The 21294-nt window shown below is 41.0% G+C and overlaps 1 protein-coding gene across 1 annotated transcript in view; it reads left to right on the plus strand.

The window, feature by feature from the left end:
• Positions 1 to 21294, plus strand: part of SLC25A13 (solute carrier family 25 member 13) — a 173162-nt gene that overhangs the window by 52422 nt on the left and 99446 nt on the right. Inside the window, exon 4 of the mRNA XM_090287211.1 lies at positions 14246 to 14361. Within this exon, the coding sequence (XP_090143337.1) occupies positions 14246 to 14361 (116 nt within the window). The remainder of the gene's footprint in view (positions 1 to 14245; positions 14362 to 21294) is intronic.

A 21294-nucleotide genomic window follows, 5' to 3' on the forward strand; every position in this document is an offset into this window, starting at 1 on the left:
CTACCTCATCTCTTTCTGCGCCCCCCCCTCCCCTTTTGCTGCCTCTTGAGCACCCCTCGCTGTGTCACCTCAGGGCTTTTGCACTTCCTCTTCTGATAGGAAACTCACCTCCCTGAGTAAGGTCTTTGCTCTGATGACTCCTTAGGGAGGCTTTCCCCTAACGCACTGTTTTAAGTGGTACCCCAACAATCATAGAGATTCTCTTAAAACAAAGATTTTATTGTTTTTTGGTGTCCCCCTTTACCTTCTCACACACTCTTGACTGTCAGCTCCAGGAAGGTAGGGATTTTGTCTCTTTTTGTTCACTGATGAGCCTGCAGGTCCTAGAACAGTGTGGCTGGCACATAATAGCACCCCATAAGTGTGGTTTTTTTTTTTTTTTTTTTTAATGAATTTCAGTGGATTGTATATAAAGTTCCATGAGTGTGTGAGGGATTGTTATTAAGATGATGAGGGGATGGGATTCTCAGGCTGTTTTTCTGGTTCCATATGGAAATGCAGCATGTTAAAACTCCCTGCAGTCACCCCCCCCCCCAACACTGTAACATTTTATGCAGTGTGTAACAGGTGCTGAAACTTCTAACAAATCTTTTTTTTTCCATCTCCTGTCTTCACTTTTATCCTCCCAATAGGCTAGTATCACATAGTCCGGAGTCAGTCTTGTTTTTATAAAACCAATTCTTTTTATCGAGAAAGCCACCCATAGGATTAGGTCCTTGATCCTTTTAAGACTCCTGCCCTTTCCCTTCAGCCCCCTGTAGAGGCCCAGGGGTTTGCCGACTGGGCACCTCATCTCTGTGGTCTGTTGCATATAATGTGTAAAATTCACTAATGTTGTTGCATTTCCATTTGGGGAAAACTCCCCTTGAAAGTACCTGAGGATTGGCTGACCATGTAATTCATATAGAAACCCTCTTTTTATCACTTTATGATTTTCTGATTAGTGCTTTCCTTTTAGTTTTTAAAGTCAGGAAGTAAAACAGTCACCAACTTACTAAAGGAAAAAGCACTAAGCTCTGATGTTGTTTTTCCACAATTAGCAATAATTGTACCTAGAAAAAGCAACAGAACCTCAAAGTCTTGTAGCTTAATTTGCTTTTGCAAAAATATAAAGTACTCACAACAGTTACGAATTTTATTGTTATTTACCATTGCTCTTCTGTGTTATAACTGCCTTATACTTAAAAAAACAAAAATGAAAACAAAAACAAAACAAAAAAAAACCTTGGTATTATTAAGAGACCTTTAGAAATAGGACTGGCTGATGGATGCAGAGATAGTGTGGAATAGGATAGGAAAACATGTTGGATCAATTGGGACAGAAAAATTTTCTTTCTGTACTTGTTTTTCAGAATTTATATAGGTTCTTCCAGGCAATACAATACATTTACCTGAGTAGACTAGGCTCAGGAAAATTTTCACGAGACTCTACATTCATGGGTGATCTGTGTTAATAGGTGAACTCACAGTATTTTGTTCACAATTATTTGTAAGGCAGACCATAATTACATATGACAAATTTATGTTTTTTCTTTACTAGATCTTGGCTGGTTCTTAGGCAAGCAAATTATGTTCATATAGTTAACTTTTAATTAACCAGTATTGAGGATAGGGATGGGAATAGCATTCAGTTCATTGTAGTTTAGGGGTAAAATCTAGAGAGATGACTATCAGAATATTGTAAGCAGAAATCACTGTTTGTTTCAGTTCTCATTAATAACATTTCCTGAGTTTCTAGGCTACTTTTCCCAATAAGGACAGTTTATACAATTTAGTTTTACTTTTTAAAATTTTACTTGAAATCCTACAGCATCTTATATAATCATTCAGAACATGAATTATCATGGAGGCTTCAGAGATGTGACTGAATCTCTACTGAATCTTAATATATCTTGAACATATTTTACTTAAAGATTTATTCTTGCTATCATTTTGTTTCTCATGATTTACCTCATTTCAAAAAAGAGTCCTAAAACCAAAATGGAGTATACATTTACTATCAAGTAATTTTTTCTTTTTACCAATTGCATCTCAGCCTTTGGCCTGAACATGGCATTGAGGTTTTAGTCACCTTTGCTAACAGCTACTTGAGTATTTGTGGAACAGTGAGAGGTGGAGCATAGGGCTGCCCAAGGCTAAGTCACGCCTTTTCCTTTGCCATTGGGAAACGGGTGTTGGAAAAAGAAAAAGATCCCAGTTTGTCGTCAGAGCTGTATCTGGGTTCTCAGTCCTCATCACCAAGAACCCGTTTGTTCTGGGCAGAGATTTGTCTAGTTATTCTTAAGTTGACTGTGGACAGTTTTGGGGCTGCCTCCTGAGTCTTGATCAGTTCTTTCACCTCCGCTTCCAGGATTTTGGAGCATGCCTTTCTCCTGTAAAGGGAAAGGCGAGAAAGTATATTGGAGGCAGCCTAGCCATGCCTTTGGATGGTTCATTTTGTTTTTGCATGTGTTCTTTAACACTGAAAAGTTGGAGGCCCTTCGTAATGCAAGCGACAGAGGACAAGTTGTAGTTCCTCAGAGACTGAGAGTTTGGGGTTACATGGAATTATGATGTATCTCAGAAAAATTGTAATGCCTTGAGTTAAGTGTGGTAATCTGGTTGGGAACTGGAGGCTGTAAGTGTTAGGACTGCAGAGAAAGCACGTGATTTTTCGTAGACATAGATGCTTGTTTGGGGTGGCATGGGATGAAGGCTGACGGGGACTGTTGAGTATGGCTGCCACTCTTCATGCCAGCACTGCTCTAGAGTAGCCTGTATAAACCATATATTGCCATATGTAAACTATAGAACACTTCATTAAATTTTTAGTATTTAAGGTACTGTGTTTTAAATAATGCCTTTTAATTACTATATGCTTTAATTTTTAAACACCTTATTCAATAAATTTATTGTTACTGAACTTGGGTGCTTCCCCTCACCCTTAGAAAAGAGTCTGAAACAGTCTTTGATTTTTCTGAGATGAAATTGTTGGGAATATCTTACAACTTTGAATAAATTTTAAAAACCATTAACTATTATTACTCTGTCGATGAGAAATGTTACCCCTGAAACTAGGTCTGAGTTCTCTTTTGGTAGCAGAAATTTCTGTAAATTCAATTTGGAATCAACACGTGGGTACTTTTTTCTTCTTTTTCATGGTCTTAAATACAGAAAAGCATAATCAATTTTAAGCTTCTTATAAATGATAGAGCACTTGTTTACATGGGTAAAATGACTCTATCTAAGTAGTATATTGAAGTTCATGTTAATGTTTGCTATTTAATGACACCTAATGATATTCAATGAAGGGTTATGCTAAACTGGAGAGAAAATGTGTTACCCAGGCAACTGCCTTAGGCAGACTAGAGATTTAGGCATATGGCTCTATAGTACACATTATTTCAGCATCTTTAAGCATAAAGAACCACACACGTAATTGACTGTGAAAAATTACTGCTCAGTTACTGTATTGTATGGTCATAATAGAAGTAAATGAATACGTCATTGTTGTTGGAACAAGTCTGTTGGGAATCACTTGTAGACTCTACTATTTAAGAAGGAAAAATACAATAAGAAGAAAATAGCTGGTTTAATTAACATGTAAAATTGGGTTAATTTGAATTCAGCTGGCACAGCAGATATTAATGTTGGCTGTTATGTATTTATGTGTGATATTCTGGCTCGAGTCTGTATACTTCTTTTTCTTCTTGCCCACACCACGAGTAATTTTATTTAAAAAAAATATGATAAAGAATGTTTCAGTCACTTAATATTTGCTTTGCCAGTGCCTTATGTTGCAATCACATCAAAAAAGGTTTTTGTGTGGGTCCAAAACATAGGATTTGTAACTGAATGGAAGAAAACGTTAAAATGTTCCTGAGTAATCATAATGTTTCTCACAGAGGAATCAGTTAAACTGATTTCATGTATTTTAAAAATATTTAGTTGACCGTTTGTTTCATTTTGGGGGGTTTGCGACAGTGACTAACTGGGATTTCGTTATTGGTAGATGCAAGAAAGTAGCACATTTGCCCCTGTTGCTTTTGTGTGTCTCTGTGGTTAGGTACCTTTTGTTTTCAAATATGGTTTTAATCACCATTACCTTGCTTCCAAGGTTCAGAAAAAACACTTGAGAAAGGCATTGTGTTCCAATTTTAAAAATCACTTAACTCATTCGTTTTGGGGTATTTTAAAGTGCTGTTTGGGCAAAGAACACATATAGCTAATATGGCCATCTGCCGAAAGTGTGCATGGGAAAATTCTGTTCCTCAGCCCATCCTCTGAGCCTTAGTCTCTCACAAAGTCTCTTGAGCGAGTGTACTTTTTGTGCTTTACCTCTCTAAACACAGGGAACAGTCAGACTAGAGACTGAAGTCAGATAAACAAAGGGGTTAGCAGTGCGAGCCCTGCTCTGTGTGCTCTAGGGAGCGTTTGAAGCAATTGGTTATCCAGTGGCAAGCAGGCGGCTAACCTGCTGCTTTATGCAGTGATGGCCAGTATACAGGGGTCCCTGCAAAAACTCTAGTTAACGAATTTGTGTGCCTGCTGGCTTTCAGTTACTGATTTCTTATCTGCAGTTTATCTCCCCATTATCATTCTTCATTTGGCATTTTAACAAAGTCGAAGCCTTCTCATCTAGCCTCAATTAAAAGAATAAGGGAAGATAGCTGGCTGATGTGGCTCAGTTGGTTGGAGCATCTTCCCATAAATAGAAGGGTTGCAGGTTCGGTTCCCCATCAGGGCACATGCCTAGGTTGCAGGTTTGGTCCTGGTTGGACATGTACGGAGGGTGGACACGTACTGTCGGTATTTCCCACATTGATGTTTTTCTTTTTCTCTACCCCTTTCTCTCAAAAGTCAATAAGGTGAGGATTAAAAAAAAAAAAAAAAAAAGAAAAGAAAAAAGAAAAACAAAAAAGAAGGGAAGATGTAAAAAACCTAGATTTTTAAAAAATCTACTTTGCTTGCTAAGTTGATTTTCCAATACGGTTTACCTTTTTTTGTGTGCAGTGATGGCCAGTATACACTTTTACCCTTTTTGCCAATAGTCTTTCTTTTCCTTTTTAATGGCAATCCCCTATTTTAAATGTTTATTTTTTTAAACTTTTTCTTAAAAAAATAAAAACCCACAAACTCTTTGGATAGATTTCAAAATGCTATTTAACCCATAATGTAACTAAAATACAGAATATTTGTGATGTAGCTTAAATTCTGCTCTCAATATTGGTAATTTTACAAAACAGAAATAATGTAATAAGATGAGGTCGTTTATTAGGTTTTTTTAATGATGTCTGTTTGTATTTAAAAAATGATAAGTTAGCTATTTAATGTCTTATGGAGATGAATGTGATTTGTCTCTAGTTTTAAAAAGCTGTGGTGGTTCTTTTCCTTGATGCAGTATCACTCGTGTGGGACTTGGCCATGATGAGAGCTTTCTTTATGACTCAAAGGCTAAAAGATGGGTTATTGGGGGTGGTGGCAGGACAAAAGGACACATTCTTCTGAGGTCATTGGGCAGTAATTATTTAACAGGGAGGGGAAGAAGGAATGGGGAACAGAGGATGTGTAAGTGAAAGACATTTTCTAGGGTGTAATTGAATTAACTATTACCAAAAGAGAAGTGGAAGGGACGAAATCACACCTGGTAAATATGTGTGTGTGATCCCTCTGGTAAGGAAGAAGATGTCGGAGTTACAAAAACACTGCCCATAAATCTCACCAGTTGGCACAGTCAGCCTTGGGCAGCTCAAGTGCTATTTGAAGTGAAAAGCAGGCAGCAGACAGACAGGTAGATCTGGAAGTATAGGCATATCACTTACTACGTTAAGCTCACAATTACGAGAGCCTCTATATCTTTTTTTTTTTTTTTTTTGGCAATATGGAGGCAGTGATGTATGCAGAGGCGGTATTTATAGGCTGAATTCATGATAACAATACAGTAAAATTGCTAATAAAATCTTTAATAGGTTTTTAAAGCCAGGCAGTAGCCTACTTGTTTGAACAATATTCAATCTGCCAGATTTCATTGGAGCCAATGAATTTAAATAGGCCCTTGGCAAACGCTGCAGTGAGATTTGAACCCGAGCTGAGAGGCCCAGCTGGCCTCAGAACAGATGCACCCCTGGGAATGCCAGAGCCGGAGCTGGAGCCAGAATGGGCATGCAAGGCTCCCTGTAACCGAAAATGAAAGAAGATGGGATTGTAGAATGGAAGGCATTGGAGAGAGCACCTTTTATAGATCAGGAAAGGAGGTCTCCTCCAACTTGCCTGGGAAGATCAGTTAGTCAGTTAGGCAAGGGGAAAACTAGAACTTAAGTCTCTTTTACCTTTTTACTGATGGTTTTTAAAATATAAAATTAGGTGATAATTCATTGTTTCATTTTGGATCCTGTTAATAAATTTACATAATTGGGGCTGTGAAGCTTAGATTATTTACTCACTGACCACCAACTGGCATATTAAATAAAACCTTTATTTATGAGCTCTGTCATTGCCTGGTTAGTAGTTTTCATATCTTCAGTAACCTTGGGGCCTTAGAGTCTGTGCTGGCTGCCACAGCCACTGCAGCCACAGGCCACCTGGGGTCCCTGACTTGCTTCTGGGTTTTAAAAGTGGTGTTCTTGGACTTCTAGGACTATCCCCCCATCCCAGCTCCCCAGCTCTGTCTAAAAAAGGTGTTCTGGGTTTGACCACTTCTTATTTATGTCTTTCCTGCTTCACTCCAGTCCGGCCTGCTGCAGCCACTGTCTGACTATGGACTTGGCCCTGTAGTCTGCGCTCTGCAGGGTCCTGAGTAGAACCTTCCAACAGTGGCTATTTCTCATGTGTGCTTGGAATTCAATCCACACAGCCTTGTTTGCCCTGTACACCCCTTCATCCCCATGTCCCTGGTCATTTCCCTCATCCTCTAGTCTCCAGCCACTCAGGTGTCTCCTGCCCCGTGGAACTAGCCCAGGTTGTCCTGTCTTAGGGCAGGCTCTTGCACTGACGTTTTTTCCTGCCCAAAATACCCTTCATCTCAGTCTTCCCAGTGCTTCCTTCTTTTTGTCCTTTGGGTCTTAATGTCCCCTCCCAAGTGGCTCCTTCTCTGCCATCCCGATCATTCTCAAGCTTGGCTGAACGGTAGAATCACTTGGAAGTTAACAAACAAAGACAAAAACAAAAATACCCCAAATGGTTGCTCAGGTCCTCCTTAGACCAGTTAAATATGTTTTCTGGAGCTGAGGAACATGGTTTAATGCATTCCTCATCTTCTACAGAGCAGTTATCTGATTGTGGAATCAGTTTAACTTTATATTTGTATGTGTGTGCTTGTTGCCTGCCTTCCTTCTAGAGTGTAATTCCTTGAGGACACAGACTCAATCTTCCTCATTTTCATGGTATCCTTACTGTCTAGGGTATTACCTGGCATGTAATAGGTGCAGGGTACCTATGTGCTTGGTGGCCTGAACGCTGTATTTTGCAAGACATTTGGGAGGGAGATAAAAGAGTTGGAAAACCCCCAAAGCTAATAAAGATGTTCAAATAATGGAGGCCAAAACTCTTTGGATAAACTGGTGCTCACAGGAAAGCCCAGTTCTGTGTGTGTGTGTGTGTGTGTTTTTCTTGACATTCACGAATACTTGAACCTGGGTGGTCTAGTAGTTGGAGCCCTGTTGTTGGAGTTAGATTTTACTTTTATCTCTGCCATTAATCCTGGACAATTGTTTGGCTTCTGTTATAACACACAGAAGGGGGTTATATGGAGAAGTTATTCTTGCGACGCGCTCTTGTGGTTAGGAACCTTAAGTAAAAGTGGTAATTGGGTTTTGATATGGTGTGATGTCTACAGCCAAACTTCCTGAAGTCTGAATAGATCATCTCCTTATGTGCAGTCTCTGAAACTTTCTTAGCCACAGAGTTGGCCTGGAGGTAGGAGCTAGGCAGAGATGAAAGGGACCACAAAGGGTATGAATGAGTCATTGCCAGTGAGAATGAGCACCAGCGGGGAGGGGTAGAAGCACCGGAGGTTTTCCACCCTGGAGAACCACAGGTAGTGTGTTTCAGCCATTGCTTTCTTTTCTTAGTCCCCTTCCTACCACCCTTCCCCAGTTCTTTTAAGTATTTTTTAAAAGGTTTTATTTATTTATTCTTAGAGAGAGGAGAAGGGAGGGAGAATTAGAGGAAGGGCAATGTTGATATGAGAAAGAAACATCGATCAGTTGCCTCTCGAACATGCCCCAACCGGGGCTGAACCTGCAGCCCAGGCATGTGTCCTGACTGGGTATCAAACCAGAGACTTTTTGCTTCGCAGATGATTCCCAAACCACTGAGCCACATGGGTCAGGTCACTGCCCTGCCCCCCACCCCACACCTCTTATTCAGTCCTTCTGTCATTACCCAAGTCTTGGTTTTTGCTATTTTGTTTCATATACATTTTTATTTTTCATTACAAAAAATAGTGCAGTATGTGTACTATTGAAAAGATTAGAAAATATGGACATGCAAAAAGAAAGAAAACTTACATTTTTGATGTACAGCCTTCAGACTGTGTGTAAAATATTACTTTTATCCATTTTTGACAAAAATGGAGCACTGTATACAAATAAATAAAGTGAGCCAATGCAAATATTAGTGTAACTGATTTTTTATTTAATAGAATGAATTTGTTGACAGCAATTTTTAGCGGTTAGATAGTATTCCTTTATTTAATCAGTCACACATTGGGACATATTGAGGTTGTTTTCACTTTTTCATGATGGTCAACAATGCTCTGTAGGTAAAAGTTTGTACACATTCATTAATTACTTTTTAGGGTAAATTCCTAGAAGTGGGATTATTGCGTCAAAGAGTATAGGCTTGTTTAAGTCTTGCAGGTCATGTATCATTCCTCTGCTGGATTAAACAGTCTGAAGCAGTTTCATCATGTCTAAAGATTTCAGGCCCTTGTCTACCATCAGGTCACAGCCACCACGCCTTATGTGGTACTCGCCAGCACTCCAGCACACCCGCATGCCTCATGGGTCTTCATCTCCGGCCTTCCTTCTTGGTTTCTGGCTCACCATCTGCCCCCTAGACCGCCAGTTCTTGGGGATCAGAAATTGCATTTTCCTATGTGTATTCCTAGCACTGGTCTGTGCCCGGCACAAAGCCCACTGTAGTCAGTGGCCTCTCTCCCACCGCCCATCTCGACTTGATCACATCTTACCTCTCATGCAAGACTAATTACTACGTGTGTCACATCTTCCCTCTGATGTCTCTGTTCCTACATTTTCCATCTCCTCCTTTGTCTCAGTAAAACAGTAATCGTTTCATCCTCTGAATTCATTGAGTAATAGTTTGGTTTTCAGTCTGTATTCTCTATTGAATTTTAAGTATCTCCAGGCTAAGAGCTGTCCCTTGCAAAGCTGAGAAGGGATGGGGGCAGGAGACCAAAAGCACTGTGATCATTTTGGTATGTGTCTCTCCAGTATCTTTCGATATATATGATAGATATGTAATCTTATATTGTCATAATTTGAATCCACTTTTAGTCCCTTTCTTCTTTGGCTCAGTATTTGATAGTAGTATGTAGTGTTTTCACTGCTTTACCTGGACTTTAAAGGAGTTGTCAAGTTGCTGCTGTTATAAATGGCTTTCAGAAGGAGAAAAACAGCTCTAGTTTGGAAAACAAAAAGAATTGACCTTTGGAGGAAAAAAATATACAATACAGATAAAAAAATTAATTTAAAAAGTGAGCCATTTAACATACGCAAATATTTCTAAGTAATTAACATGAAATGTTTTCCATTTGTATAGCAAATAAAGATGAAACTGAATTTTCAAAAAAAAAATAAAAAGACTTACCTAAAAAAATCTCTGGTAGCAGCAGAACCGTAAAGAGAGGAGTTTGAAACCTGAACTCTGTGAAAACGTGACTTCTCTATTTGCTCCCATGTTAGCTGACCCATGTCTCACTATTAGTTGTTGCAAGTGAACATGAACGTCACATACTTTTCCTTAGAGACTAGACATCAAGTTCATCAGAGTTGTGTGATTTATTTTAAAGGGCAGCTATTGTTGTCAAAGAAGTTTAGGGAGTGGAGGGTAGAAAAGGGAACGAAGTGAGCTCAGCAGCCAGGTCTGAACTTGATTAAGCTTGTATTCTTTGTTGTAATTTATGCTAATACCCATTAAATCTGTAAAGTAAGGCTGAAGTACTGTTTATATGAAAAACATATATAAATGTTTTTAGATACCATGCTGTAAATGAATATAGTACTATATAATTACCCTGATAGCCTTCTAGTCAGATTACCTTGACAATCTAAAATAATCTTGATGAACAGTAAGACATTATGATTTCATGGTTCATCTGTATACCTCCTACATAGATGTATAGTACTTATATCTAACAGGATTACCAAGTTACATACCTTTTTGGTACCTGTAACATGCCTAAAATACCAGAGTATTCATCGACCCGTTATGGTTATGAAACCACTGTCATTGCCAGAAGAGGATTTGTTCACACACATTGATAACCCTCAGGTTTGTCATATACCATTTTGAGAAGGGTAAGATGCTCTTTTTGTTTTATTTAAACATTTCTTTATTCAGATCATAAAAAAATTTTAAATGTTCTTTTCCTAGATAACACACTGTGAGATTCAATTTTAACTAACCGAACGTCTTTGCAGGGATAATTTAGCAAATATGATTGTTTTCTGCCTTTTACTTGCCAGCAAGTTAAACCAGGGAGCAGTGTGGCTGTATTGTTGTTGGTGCCTGCTCCAGCAGCGGGTCATGGCGTGGGAGGAGCGGTGGACAGAAAGAAGCGGGCAATCAGGAACACATTTCTTCCCCATGCTTCCTCATGGTCTAGGAGATGGTGAACATGCATCTCTGATTGAAATGCTTCTGGGCATTTTCATTCACAGCTTTAAGTCGCCTTTGTTTTAAAAACTCCCAGATCTACTGTTTCCAATCTTGGCCTCTGTTAGTTTGCTAGGGCTGCTGTAATAAAATACCACAAATTAAGTGGCTTTAAAAGAAAAAAGAAATGTATCATCCCGCAGTCTGGAGACTTAAGATGAAGGTGTGGGCAGCGTTGGTTCCTTCTGAGGGCTGGGAGGGAGAGTCGGTTCCATGCCTCCTTTTTAGCTCCTGGTGGCTGCTGGCAATATTTGGTGTTCCCTGGTTTATAGAAGCGTCACCCTGACCTCTGCCTTCATCTTCTCGTGGCGTTCTCCCTGTGTGCATATCTGTGTCCCAGTTTCGCCTTTTGATAAAGACTCTCGTTCTATTGGATCAGGTGCCTGCCTTACTCCACTGTGAGCTCATCTTAACTAATTACATCTGCAACAACCCTCTTTTTAAATAAGCTCATACTCTGAGGTACTGGGCAGTAGGACTTCAACACGCAGTTTTAGAGGAACACGGTTCGACTCACATCAGCCTCTCTCTGGAGTTCCACGTGGCTCCTTTTGGTTTCCCACTGGAGACATACTTCAGTGACCCCGGGGACCTCCAATTCAACCCAGTCAGAATTGGCCTTACTCTCTCACAGTCCCTTCTCTTTAACTTTAACTTTTCCTTTTCTTTTTTATTCTTTATCTTTGGTACTGGAATCATCATCTCACTCAGTTACCCACTCCCTCATAATGCTTTATCTTTAACTTTTTCTTTTTCTTTTCGTTTTCGTTCTTTATCCTTGGTACTAGAATCATCATCCCACTCAGTTACCCAAGTTAGAAGTCTTGGGAGTGAGTTGGCCTGTTTTCTGGTCTTCAGCCTCTGACATCCCAGTGGCTGCCATGTTTTTCCCCATTCCTGTTACACCTGCATTTCTCTAGCCTTCCCTCATGTTTCAGTCCTGGTGGCCCAGCTCCGGTTTGGAACTCTGCAGTCCCTAGCTGTCAGCCTCTCTTCCCACTCTTGTTTTCCCTGAGTTACATTCATTTTCCACGACCTTCAGTGACTTCTCATTGCTGTGACAAAGTCAAAATTCTTTAAGTTGGCCTTTAAGGCCCTCCACAGGAGGCAGGCATTACAGCTCAAGCTTCTCTTTGACTCCTCACGACCAACATCCTTCTGCAAACACAGCATTTGTCGTAGATGTGCTCTGTTCTCTCCTTAGTGTGTAATGTCCTCTCTTGACCCTTCTCTCTTCTCTCCATCTTCTTATATCAGTTGGAATTCTCTCTCATTGAAATGGAAACCAGGACACCTGGCTTTTAGGCCCAACAGCCAGAAGCCAATTTGTTCACTTTATACTAGTTATTTAGTTCTTCTAGTTTTCTCAAAAGTACAATGAAGAGGTTGAAGTAGATTATCTCTAAGATATTTTCAACTTTAAAAATGTATTCTTTAAATGCCAGATCTCCACGAAGATTCCCCAATGCTTCTAGCCAAAATAAATCACTCCTTTTTTGTGCCCCTCAGTTCTTTATTTCTTCTTTTACGTTGACCCTCAACTTCTGCATTCTAGTGAGTATGTATGAGCATCACTGCCTCTCCTTACCCCAACAGGTTTTAAGCTCCTTGAGGCCAGCCAGGAGGGTCTGACTCAGATTTGTTTCTCTCTTCACCACTACCCACCCCCGGCCTTTTTTTTTTTTTTTAATTTCTTTTTTTTATTGTTGTTCTATTACAGTTGTCCCAATTTTTTCCCTCATTGCTTTCTACAGTCAATCCCCACCCCTGCCCTCCTCTCCCACAGTCAATCCCTATCCTGTTGTCCATGTCCATGGGTCATTCATACTAGTTCCTTGACTAGATTCTTCCCCCTCTTTCCCCCCTTGTCCCTCTTCCCCCACCCCTCTGGTCACTGTCAGTCTGTTCCTTGTTTCCATTCCTCTGGCTCTATTTTGCTCATTTGTTTGTTTTGTCTTGAACATAGGTTCTCAGTGAGACATTCTGGTAGGGTAGATGATAAAATGTTCTGGGCAAGTACTCTTCCATAACACATGCTGTCCTTGAGTGTTCCCATGCACTTGTAAGGATGGTTTTGGGTGGTGAATGACAGTGATAGTGTCTTGAACACTCAGGCGTTTTTCCTTTCTTTGTGACATTGTTATAATGAGGTGACATTCTGGGAACAGCTAAGTTAGCTTTGTAACACTTTGTATAAATATATGTTCTCTCCATCAGATGTTTAAAAGTAACTAAATGTTCTGTGAAAAATAGGAACATACTCCTGTTTTCTTCTGTCTGTAACCTCCAAAGACTTGGACTATCTCAATGTATCATTGAAATAATTGGACATTAACATATAAAATAGTAAAGATTTTGTGGATTTGTTTATTTCTTGAAAGTCAAAGCATCTGTGGCCTGTCATACTCTACCTAACAGATACATTTGATCATATCATGACCTTGCTCAGGAACTTTCAATCACTCCTTGCTTCCTAGAGAAGAAAGACTAGCCCCTTTTTTGTCTTCAGGCCATCTCTGGTCTTATTCTTCTAATCTCATGTCACAGTGTTCTTCTGTGCACCCTGTGGGACAGACAGAATCAGTTTCTCACCGTTTTCCTTGTACACTCCCAGCTTCTGTGCACCTGCCTTCCTTCAGGTGTGTCCCTTTATAAAAAAGTACCCTCCCCTTTACCCCCGTGACCGCATACCTGAATCTCACTCATTTTTCAAGGCTCAGCTCACATTCCATTTCGGCAACAAAGCCTTTGATTTCCTACCAGGATTCTGTTCTCTTACTAGTTTCTGTCTTATGACTTGTCTTTCCTGTATACTATTTCTGCACTAGTGTTATCTGCCTTACTACACTGGAAGTTCCTTGGGGGTCACATTTCATGTCTGATTTATCTATGTTCTACCCTCTTCCCCAATATCATCCCTAGGTTAATCCACATGTGCTCAATAGATACCAGTAATGGGTGACTCTCTATGAACCATCTTTACGTGATGTATAAAGGTACTAATGAATGACAAAGCTGTGCTATTTTGCTGTTACATGTTCACATCTTCATCTAAAGTATCTAAGCTTTAATTCTAGAATCCAACAATATGCCTGAAACAAAAGTGATGTGTTGGGTAAAACAGTTATGTTTGAAACTAAGATGCATCTACTGTGTCACCATATCCTGAAACCTGTCATGTCTTTTAGGTTCTGTACGTTTTTATTTCAGTCTGCTGTATGTAAAAGGAAATGTTGTTTGTAAATGTTGTAGGTGTGAATTTTATTTTTTGACAGTGACATTTTATTTTTTCCCCTTAACGCATACTTGTGCATGTTTTGATTTTCTACAAGTTACTGACTTTATGCTTTGTGCTTATTTTATGTTGCAGATTAATATCCTTTCAAGAATTTGTAGCATTTGAATCTGTCCTGTGTGCCCCGGATGCTTTGTTCATGGTGGCCTTTCAGCTGTTTGACAAGACTGGCAAAGGAGAAGTTACTTTTGGTAAGGGGCGTGAGTATGTGCACACCTAAGTAAGTGCAGGCTTGCATGAGCGTTTTTATTTTATTTTTTTTCTGGAATGAAATGTATGAAAGTGCTTTTAAGAAATCAGCATATCCCTTTTAACAAAGCTATCAGTATTTGGGAGCTGCAGTACAACTGTCTCCCTATTGGAAAAAAAATAAGTTTCTGGCTTAGTAGCTTGAAAATACTCTGGTTTCATTTTAAGACAAGGGAGGAATGTGGCAGGACTTTTTCCCAGAGTCGTAGAATGTGAGAGCTGGACAGGACGTCTGTTCGTTCCCTTTGCAGTCAGCCGTGCTTGCTTTCCGATGGCAGAAGGAGGAAGTTCATCTGCTGCCTAAGAACAGAAGTTACCGGTGTCCCCAGGACTTTGTGTCTGTACCTTGGCTCTGGGTAGCTTGAGGCCAGAAGCGCTGCCAGGGCGGTAGTTCAGAGTCCTGCCTGAAGAACCTTGCTCTGCTCACGGGCACGGCCCCCACAGCGGGTGGGCACTGCCTGCCCTGCTGTGGCCGTCTTTATTTTGAAAGGCAGAACCATCTTCATGGGATTGGCTGCCATGCTGCAGAAAACCCTGAGGTCTTTTAAGCATTAGAAGCAAGGGAAGGCCTGGAAGTGGTGGGGCAGTAGTAAGTTCTTTTTAAAAAAGAAACTGGCTACTGAAGCTACATTTGACCCAGAGTGCTTACTGCCTTCCCTTGGACTGTGAGGTGTCCGGCCCATGTTGTCTGTGCATGTGAACCTGTTGTACACGGTACCATCATGAAGAATTTTGGAGCCTTTGGGGCATACAAATTGTGCATTCAGGGGAGATGGCTAAGGAGCCCGTTTTAAATGTCTATTCATATCTTCCAGTTTGTTCAGACATTTTGGACTTGTCTTACTTGGTGGATTGTGAGAAACATACAGTTGGTGGGAAATAGAGATGTGTTCTGGAAGATTCTGGAAAGGTTCTAGAAAGGTTCTGGAACTGAAGAGACTTAGCCACCTCCAGCTCTGCCACTTTGGTCTCTGAGTCAAGTTAATTATCCTCGCAGGTCTTCATTTTCCTTATCAGAAATGAAGATAATAACTACATACATCATAGGTAAGACAGTATAATAGATTTATCCTAGCAGCCTTCCCCCTCTCCCACCCACTCCTCCGTATTCATTTGACATGACAGTTATTTAAGGCTAGAGAAGGTAGGGCAGAGGCAAAACATGTATATCTGCATATTTTTGTTTCATATAATCTGGAAGCGTCCCTGGCTGGTTTGGCTCAGTGGATTGAGCGTCGGCCTGCGAGCTAAGTGTCACTGGTTCGATCTTCCAGTCAGGGCACATCAGAGAAGGAAAACTCTGACTCCAAAAAACCTCCGCTGCCTTGCGGCATACCTCTTCAGGGGAAAGGCTAAGGGAGTAAACCCCGACAGAAAATCCGGAGCCGGAGTCCCTAAGGCGGTTTGACGTTGTAGTCAACACCGGCAACTCCTGCGGCGCACCTGAAGCCAAGCTGTATCGACTCCGTCTTTCCCTTGGACCCTTCAGCTGCGAAGAGAGGGGGGGGTCTGCTGCATGGGCAACAGCAGACCCTCCATATCACCCTGCCCAGGCTCTGTAGCTTCAGCTTCACTGGAGAGGACACTCCAGCGTCATCGCAAGATGTCGATTCAACACGGGAGGAGACAGATACCGTGTCACTCCCGAGTCGGACTGCACAGCCATTCTCGGCGGTGCAGATAGACTCTTAAGAAGCTACACCATCGTCTCTCGAGACGGACGGCTGCCGACGAATCTGGAAGCCTACATACTTTCCATAAACACTTCAGGGGATTATTTAATATTTTAAAATGCCTTGAATAATTTTAGTTTTTTTCTTTCCTATCACCGGATTCCTCTTAGCATCCCCGTAACCACAACTTTTCAGTGGCACACCAATGAAAAAATGTCCCCATTAAAATCTTTAAGTAACAAATGAGCAGCTAGCTCATGGCAGTGCTGATTTACTCAGTGGAAGCCAGTTTGATGAAAATGTCATGTTAGCATTTCCTTGGGATACACAAAGGCGAGCCTGCCAGTTCAGCACAGCAGGTGTGTGCTCTCTCGTCTTCCTCCTTTCTGCAGCAAGTCTGGGTGGAGAAAGCTGGGCTGGAGATGGAACTAAGGAATGGACTTGAGATGTTTTCCTCGACTTGGATTAATCTTTCCTGCATGGGCATGAAGTGTCAAGGGATGTTGGTGCCACCGGCCACACCACTGGCGTGGGGAAGAAAGAAACAAAGGACACCAGTGCAGGGATGGATGGGTGGTGTGTATGTTGGTGTCATTTGAAGAAAAGGACAAGTGGAGAAGCAGGATGTAGGAGACGGGAGTCATCTGTGAATTGTAGAAAAAGCAGTGACATGAGAACTCTGTTCCTGCTTCTTAACTAGTGGTTTGTTGGTGGGCAAGTCATTTCAATGTCCTGAGCTTTATTTTCCTCATCTGTAAGATCAGGGTAATAACCTACCTTACAGGACTTTGTAAGTATAAAAAGAACTTCCAGATACAAAGGCTCTGTCTAGAAAACAAAGGCCTTTATAAAAATAATGTTGCTGGCCCAGGTTGGGTAGCTCAATTGATTAGAGCATCATCCCGATACACCAAGGTTGCGGGTTCGATCTCTGGTCAGGCACGTGTAAGAAGCAACCAATGAGTGCATAAATAAATGGGACAACAAATCAGTGCTTCTCCCTCTCTCGTCCCTCTCCCTTCCCCTCCCCCTTTCCTTCTCTCTCTCTCTAAAATCAATCAATAAAAAACTAGTAATATTGCAAAAAGAACTTGAGAGAACAAGGGAGGGTCTTCTTCCCCCTCCTCATTTTCCTCTTCTTCTTTCTCCTTTTTCTCTTTCTCCTCTTCCTCTTCTTCCCCTTCTTTCTCTTCTTCCTTCTCTTTCTCTACCTCCTCTTCCTCCTCTTTCTCTTCCTCTTCACCTCCTTCCTACCCCCTCCCCATCCATCCCCTCTCCCTTTCTTCTCTTCCTTCTCCCTTCTCTTGGTTTTTAACTTGCAGCTGAACAGATGGTAACTTGCTTACCACCTGTTCTGTGTTGAACATTGCCCCATCTCTGAAGGCATACGAGATTGAAGTAAAAAATCGGGTTTCCAAGGAGCTAAAATTCTTGTCACGTCATTAGTTGCATATGATTATCATAGAAGAACATACAGCTCTTCTCCCAGAACTTTGCCTTCCAGAGGTAATTTGTTTCACAGTCCGGCTCTCTCGCAGAATGTGAGCAGGATGTCCTATCCATTTGATGAGCTGATGGGCTCCTCACCCTGTGGGTGTCATCAAATGTACCCTGGGCTCTCTTAAGCTCTTAATCCCTATTTAGGATTAAACTGAAAAAGATATGAATAGTATAAAGAAGATACCCAAATGACCATCCAATTCCAGAATAATAGCTGACTTCCAACATTTTTCATAAGGTAGGGTAGCGGCATCCACCAGAGGTGGGTGTTCTGTATAACGGGCTTTTGTCCAAGTAAACAGAATCATGGGGTTGGGAGGGCGGCAGTGCAGTCTAAGGAGCGTTTTGGCAGCAGGTACTTTAGAGAAGGATCTAGCAATTGGTATATTTTCCAGGACACTAATAATGGGGTTGAAGAAGTTTTTTTTTTTAAGTGGAGTTGGGCAGAAAAGAGGACTTAGCTAGTCAATCCCGGTCTCAGACCCAGAGTATTAAGAGAGCCCCAGTCTCCGACCCGGCTGGCTGTCCCTGTGAGGCTCTTTGAGATACTTGCAAGGCACTCTGACTTCTGGTTACTTCCTTAGCTCCTTGTCAGTTCTTCACCCAAGAACGTCCCTTTTGTATTTCAGAAGGTTGTCTCCCTGCATGTGCGTCTTTGGGCGGCGTAAGCATGGAGCCGTAACAGAGGAAGGGCACCTTCTTACCTCTCACATTGGCTCAGTCATTCGGGGTCACGGGGTGGACACTGGTTTCCCACTCTACGGAGGTTCATCTGGGGCCTTCCTGTAGGCTGCCGGGGAGGCTAGTGTGTGGCTGCAGGTCCTCTGGGTCTCCCAGCCTTTCAGTCCACTCAGAGGAGCACATCACCCTGTTTATCCGTTTATGCGCTGGGTTCCCACATAAGCGCTTGTCTGAAGCAGGGCCTTTTTGTTGAAGCTCAGTAAGCACCAGTGTTTGGCAACAATCTGGCAGTGTTCGTGCCCGCGCTAACACAGAAGTCAGATGGCACATCATCAAGTGTCACATTCAGTGACATCTTTCCCTGTTTTCTCTGAGGCCTTGTTCACCTTATTTTCATGTCTAGATCACTCCTTGTGTTTGCTACAATGAAAAGATCTTGATTAGGTCAGTTTTGTTCATTTGATCTAGTTCATCAAGTCCTCCTATTTCCTTTGAGGCAAAACATATCTCCAATATATATTTTTTAAATTTATTTTATTTTTAGATAGAGGGGAAAGTAGAAAGAGACCTCTGGTTACTTCCTTAGCTCCTTGTCAGTTCTTCACCCAAGAATGTCCCTTTTGTATTTCAGAAGGTTGTCTCCCTGCATGTGCGTCTTTGGGCGGCGTAAGCATGGAGCCGTAACAGAGGAAGGGCGCCTTCTTACCTCTCACATTGGCTCAGTCATTCGGGGTCACGGGGTGGACACTGGTTTCCCACTCTATGAAGGTTCATCTGGGGCCTTCCTGTAGGCTGCCGGGGAGGCTAGTGTGTGGCTGCAGGTCCTCTGGGTCTCCCAGCCTTTCAGTCCACTCAGAGGAGCACATCACCCTGTTTATCTGTTTATGTGCTGGGTTCCCACATAAGTGCTTGTCTGAAGCAGGGCCTTTTTGTTGAAGCTCAGTAAGCACCAGTGTTTGGCAACAATCTGGCAGTGTTTGTGCCCGCGCTAACACAGAAGTCAGATGGCACATCATCAAGTGTCACATTTCAGTGACATCTTTCCCTGTTTTCTCTGAGGCCTTGTTCACCTTATTTTCATGTCTAGATCACTCCTTGTGTTTGCTACAATGAAAAGATCTTGATTAGGTCAGTTTTGTTCCTTTGATCTAGTTCATCAAGTCCTCCTATTTCCTTTGAGGCAAAACATGTCTCCAATATATTTTTTATTTATTTATTTTATTTTTAGATAGAGGGGAAAGTAGAAAGAGACGGAGAGAAACATCACTGTGTGGTTGCCTCTCACTTGTGCCCCCAACTGGGGACCTGACGTGCAACCTAGTCATGTGCCCTGACTGGGAAATGAACCAGCGACACTTGGCTCTCAGGCCAACACTCAATCCACTGAACCACAGCAGCCAGGGCTCCAATATTCTTGTTTTCATCATGTTTTTAAATTTTTATAACCAATATTTATAAATGATTTTGAGATATCAGTAGGTATACAAGAGGATATCAATATAAGTAGAAAATTTTAGTCAGCAATGTGTAATTCCATGTGTGTGGAGAAAATAGATTTTGTTCTAAATGTTCCTTTTTACATTTTTACCCTAAAAGTGATTTTAGCCATAATAATGATTTTTACTCTTAATATTTTAAGTATATTCTATTAAAATATAGCATACATGAGGAAGAATGCACAAATTATAAGTGTACATCTCTTTGTTTTTTTAATTCTCACCCGAGAACATGCTTATTGATTTTTAGAGAGGAGGGAGGGCGGGAGAGAGAGGGAGAGAAACATCAATGTGAGAAACATTGATCAGCTGCCTCTCCCACATCCCCACGTAGGGACCAAATCTGCAACCCAGGCATCTGCTCTGACCAAAATTGAACCTGTCACCTTTTGGTCCAGGGATAACACTCCAACCAATTGAGCCATACTGGCCAGGGCTTTAAGTATATATCTTGATGAATTTTTGCACAATGCATACACTCGTTTTATCCTCATCCAGCTCAGAAAGAAAATGGTACCAGCACCTCACAGCTCTCTTCCCAGTTCCTGCCCCCCAGTCACCATGATAACAACTCCTGTCTCTCACTGTCAGTTGGTTTTGTTTGTTTGAAACATAACTAAAAATGGAACAGTACAGAATGTACTTCTTATTTCCTACTTCTTTTGCTCAAATTTTATTTGTGAGATTTATTCAAGTTTTTGTTGTATTTGTACTTTATTCTTTTTTCTTTGCTGTATAGAATCCCATTGTATGACCTTTTTCCTAATTTACTTACTCGTTCTAAATGTTGATAGACATTTGCGCATTTCCAGTTTGGCTGCTGCAAATAATGTGCCTATACACACACACACACACGCGCATATGTATATGTATTGGTGTATACTTCCACATGGTGTTTCCTGTTTGTTAGTAAGCATTATATAAAAAAGGATTCTTTTAGTAAGGCTCAGAGAAGTCCCGTAGAAAATATAAACGTATTTAACTTTGTCAGACTCATTTGAACAGGACCTTTCTTTTGTGTGTGAGACCTAAACAAAATCCACAGAACTAATGAAGCAATTTCTAGTGTCTTTCTCTAGTTAATTCTCTGATGTGTATATTGGTGTTTGGAGGGGTCCTTTCTGGGTTCACAGTCAGATTTTGTCCAGGAACACCTGCTGGGATGAAAATGAAGTAGGTATGCTCTGGGAAGCCAGACAGGCTAGATGGCAGGAGGAAATATGTGGAAACAACCCACTTCAGTCATTTTGGTTCAAGTTGCAGAAAATGATGAGAGTTAAAAGTAAGGAAATGAGAAGTTTTGAAGGTAAGCACTCAAATTTAATAATAAATTAAAAAGCTAGATGGATTTAAGTGTTGGATTAGAAAAAATCAAAACATTAGCCATACTTTTTAAGCATATTTATTTATTATCTCTGTAAAGGCATTTGGAAAATGAAATATTCAAACAGATAACTGAGGGGAAAAGAGATTAAGAGTGAGAAGGAGCATTATTTAGGGAAAGTTTTGTTAAAATTGATTCTGA

This window comes from Furipterus horrens, unplaced genomic scaffold (assembly GCF_987537825.1).
Source record: "Furipterus horrens unplaced genomic scaffold, mFurHor1.1.pri manual_scaffold_9, whole genome shotgun sequence".
In the NCBI taxonomy this organism is placed as follows: domain Eukaryota; kingdom Metazoa; phylum Chordata; class Mammalia; order Chiroptera; family Furipteridae; genus Furipterus; species Furipterus horrens.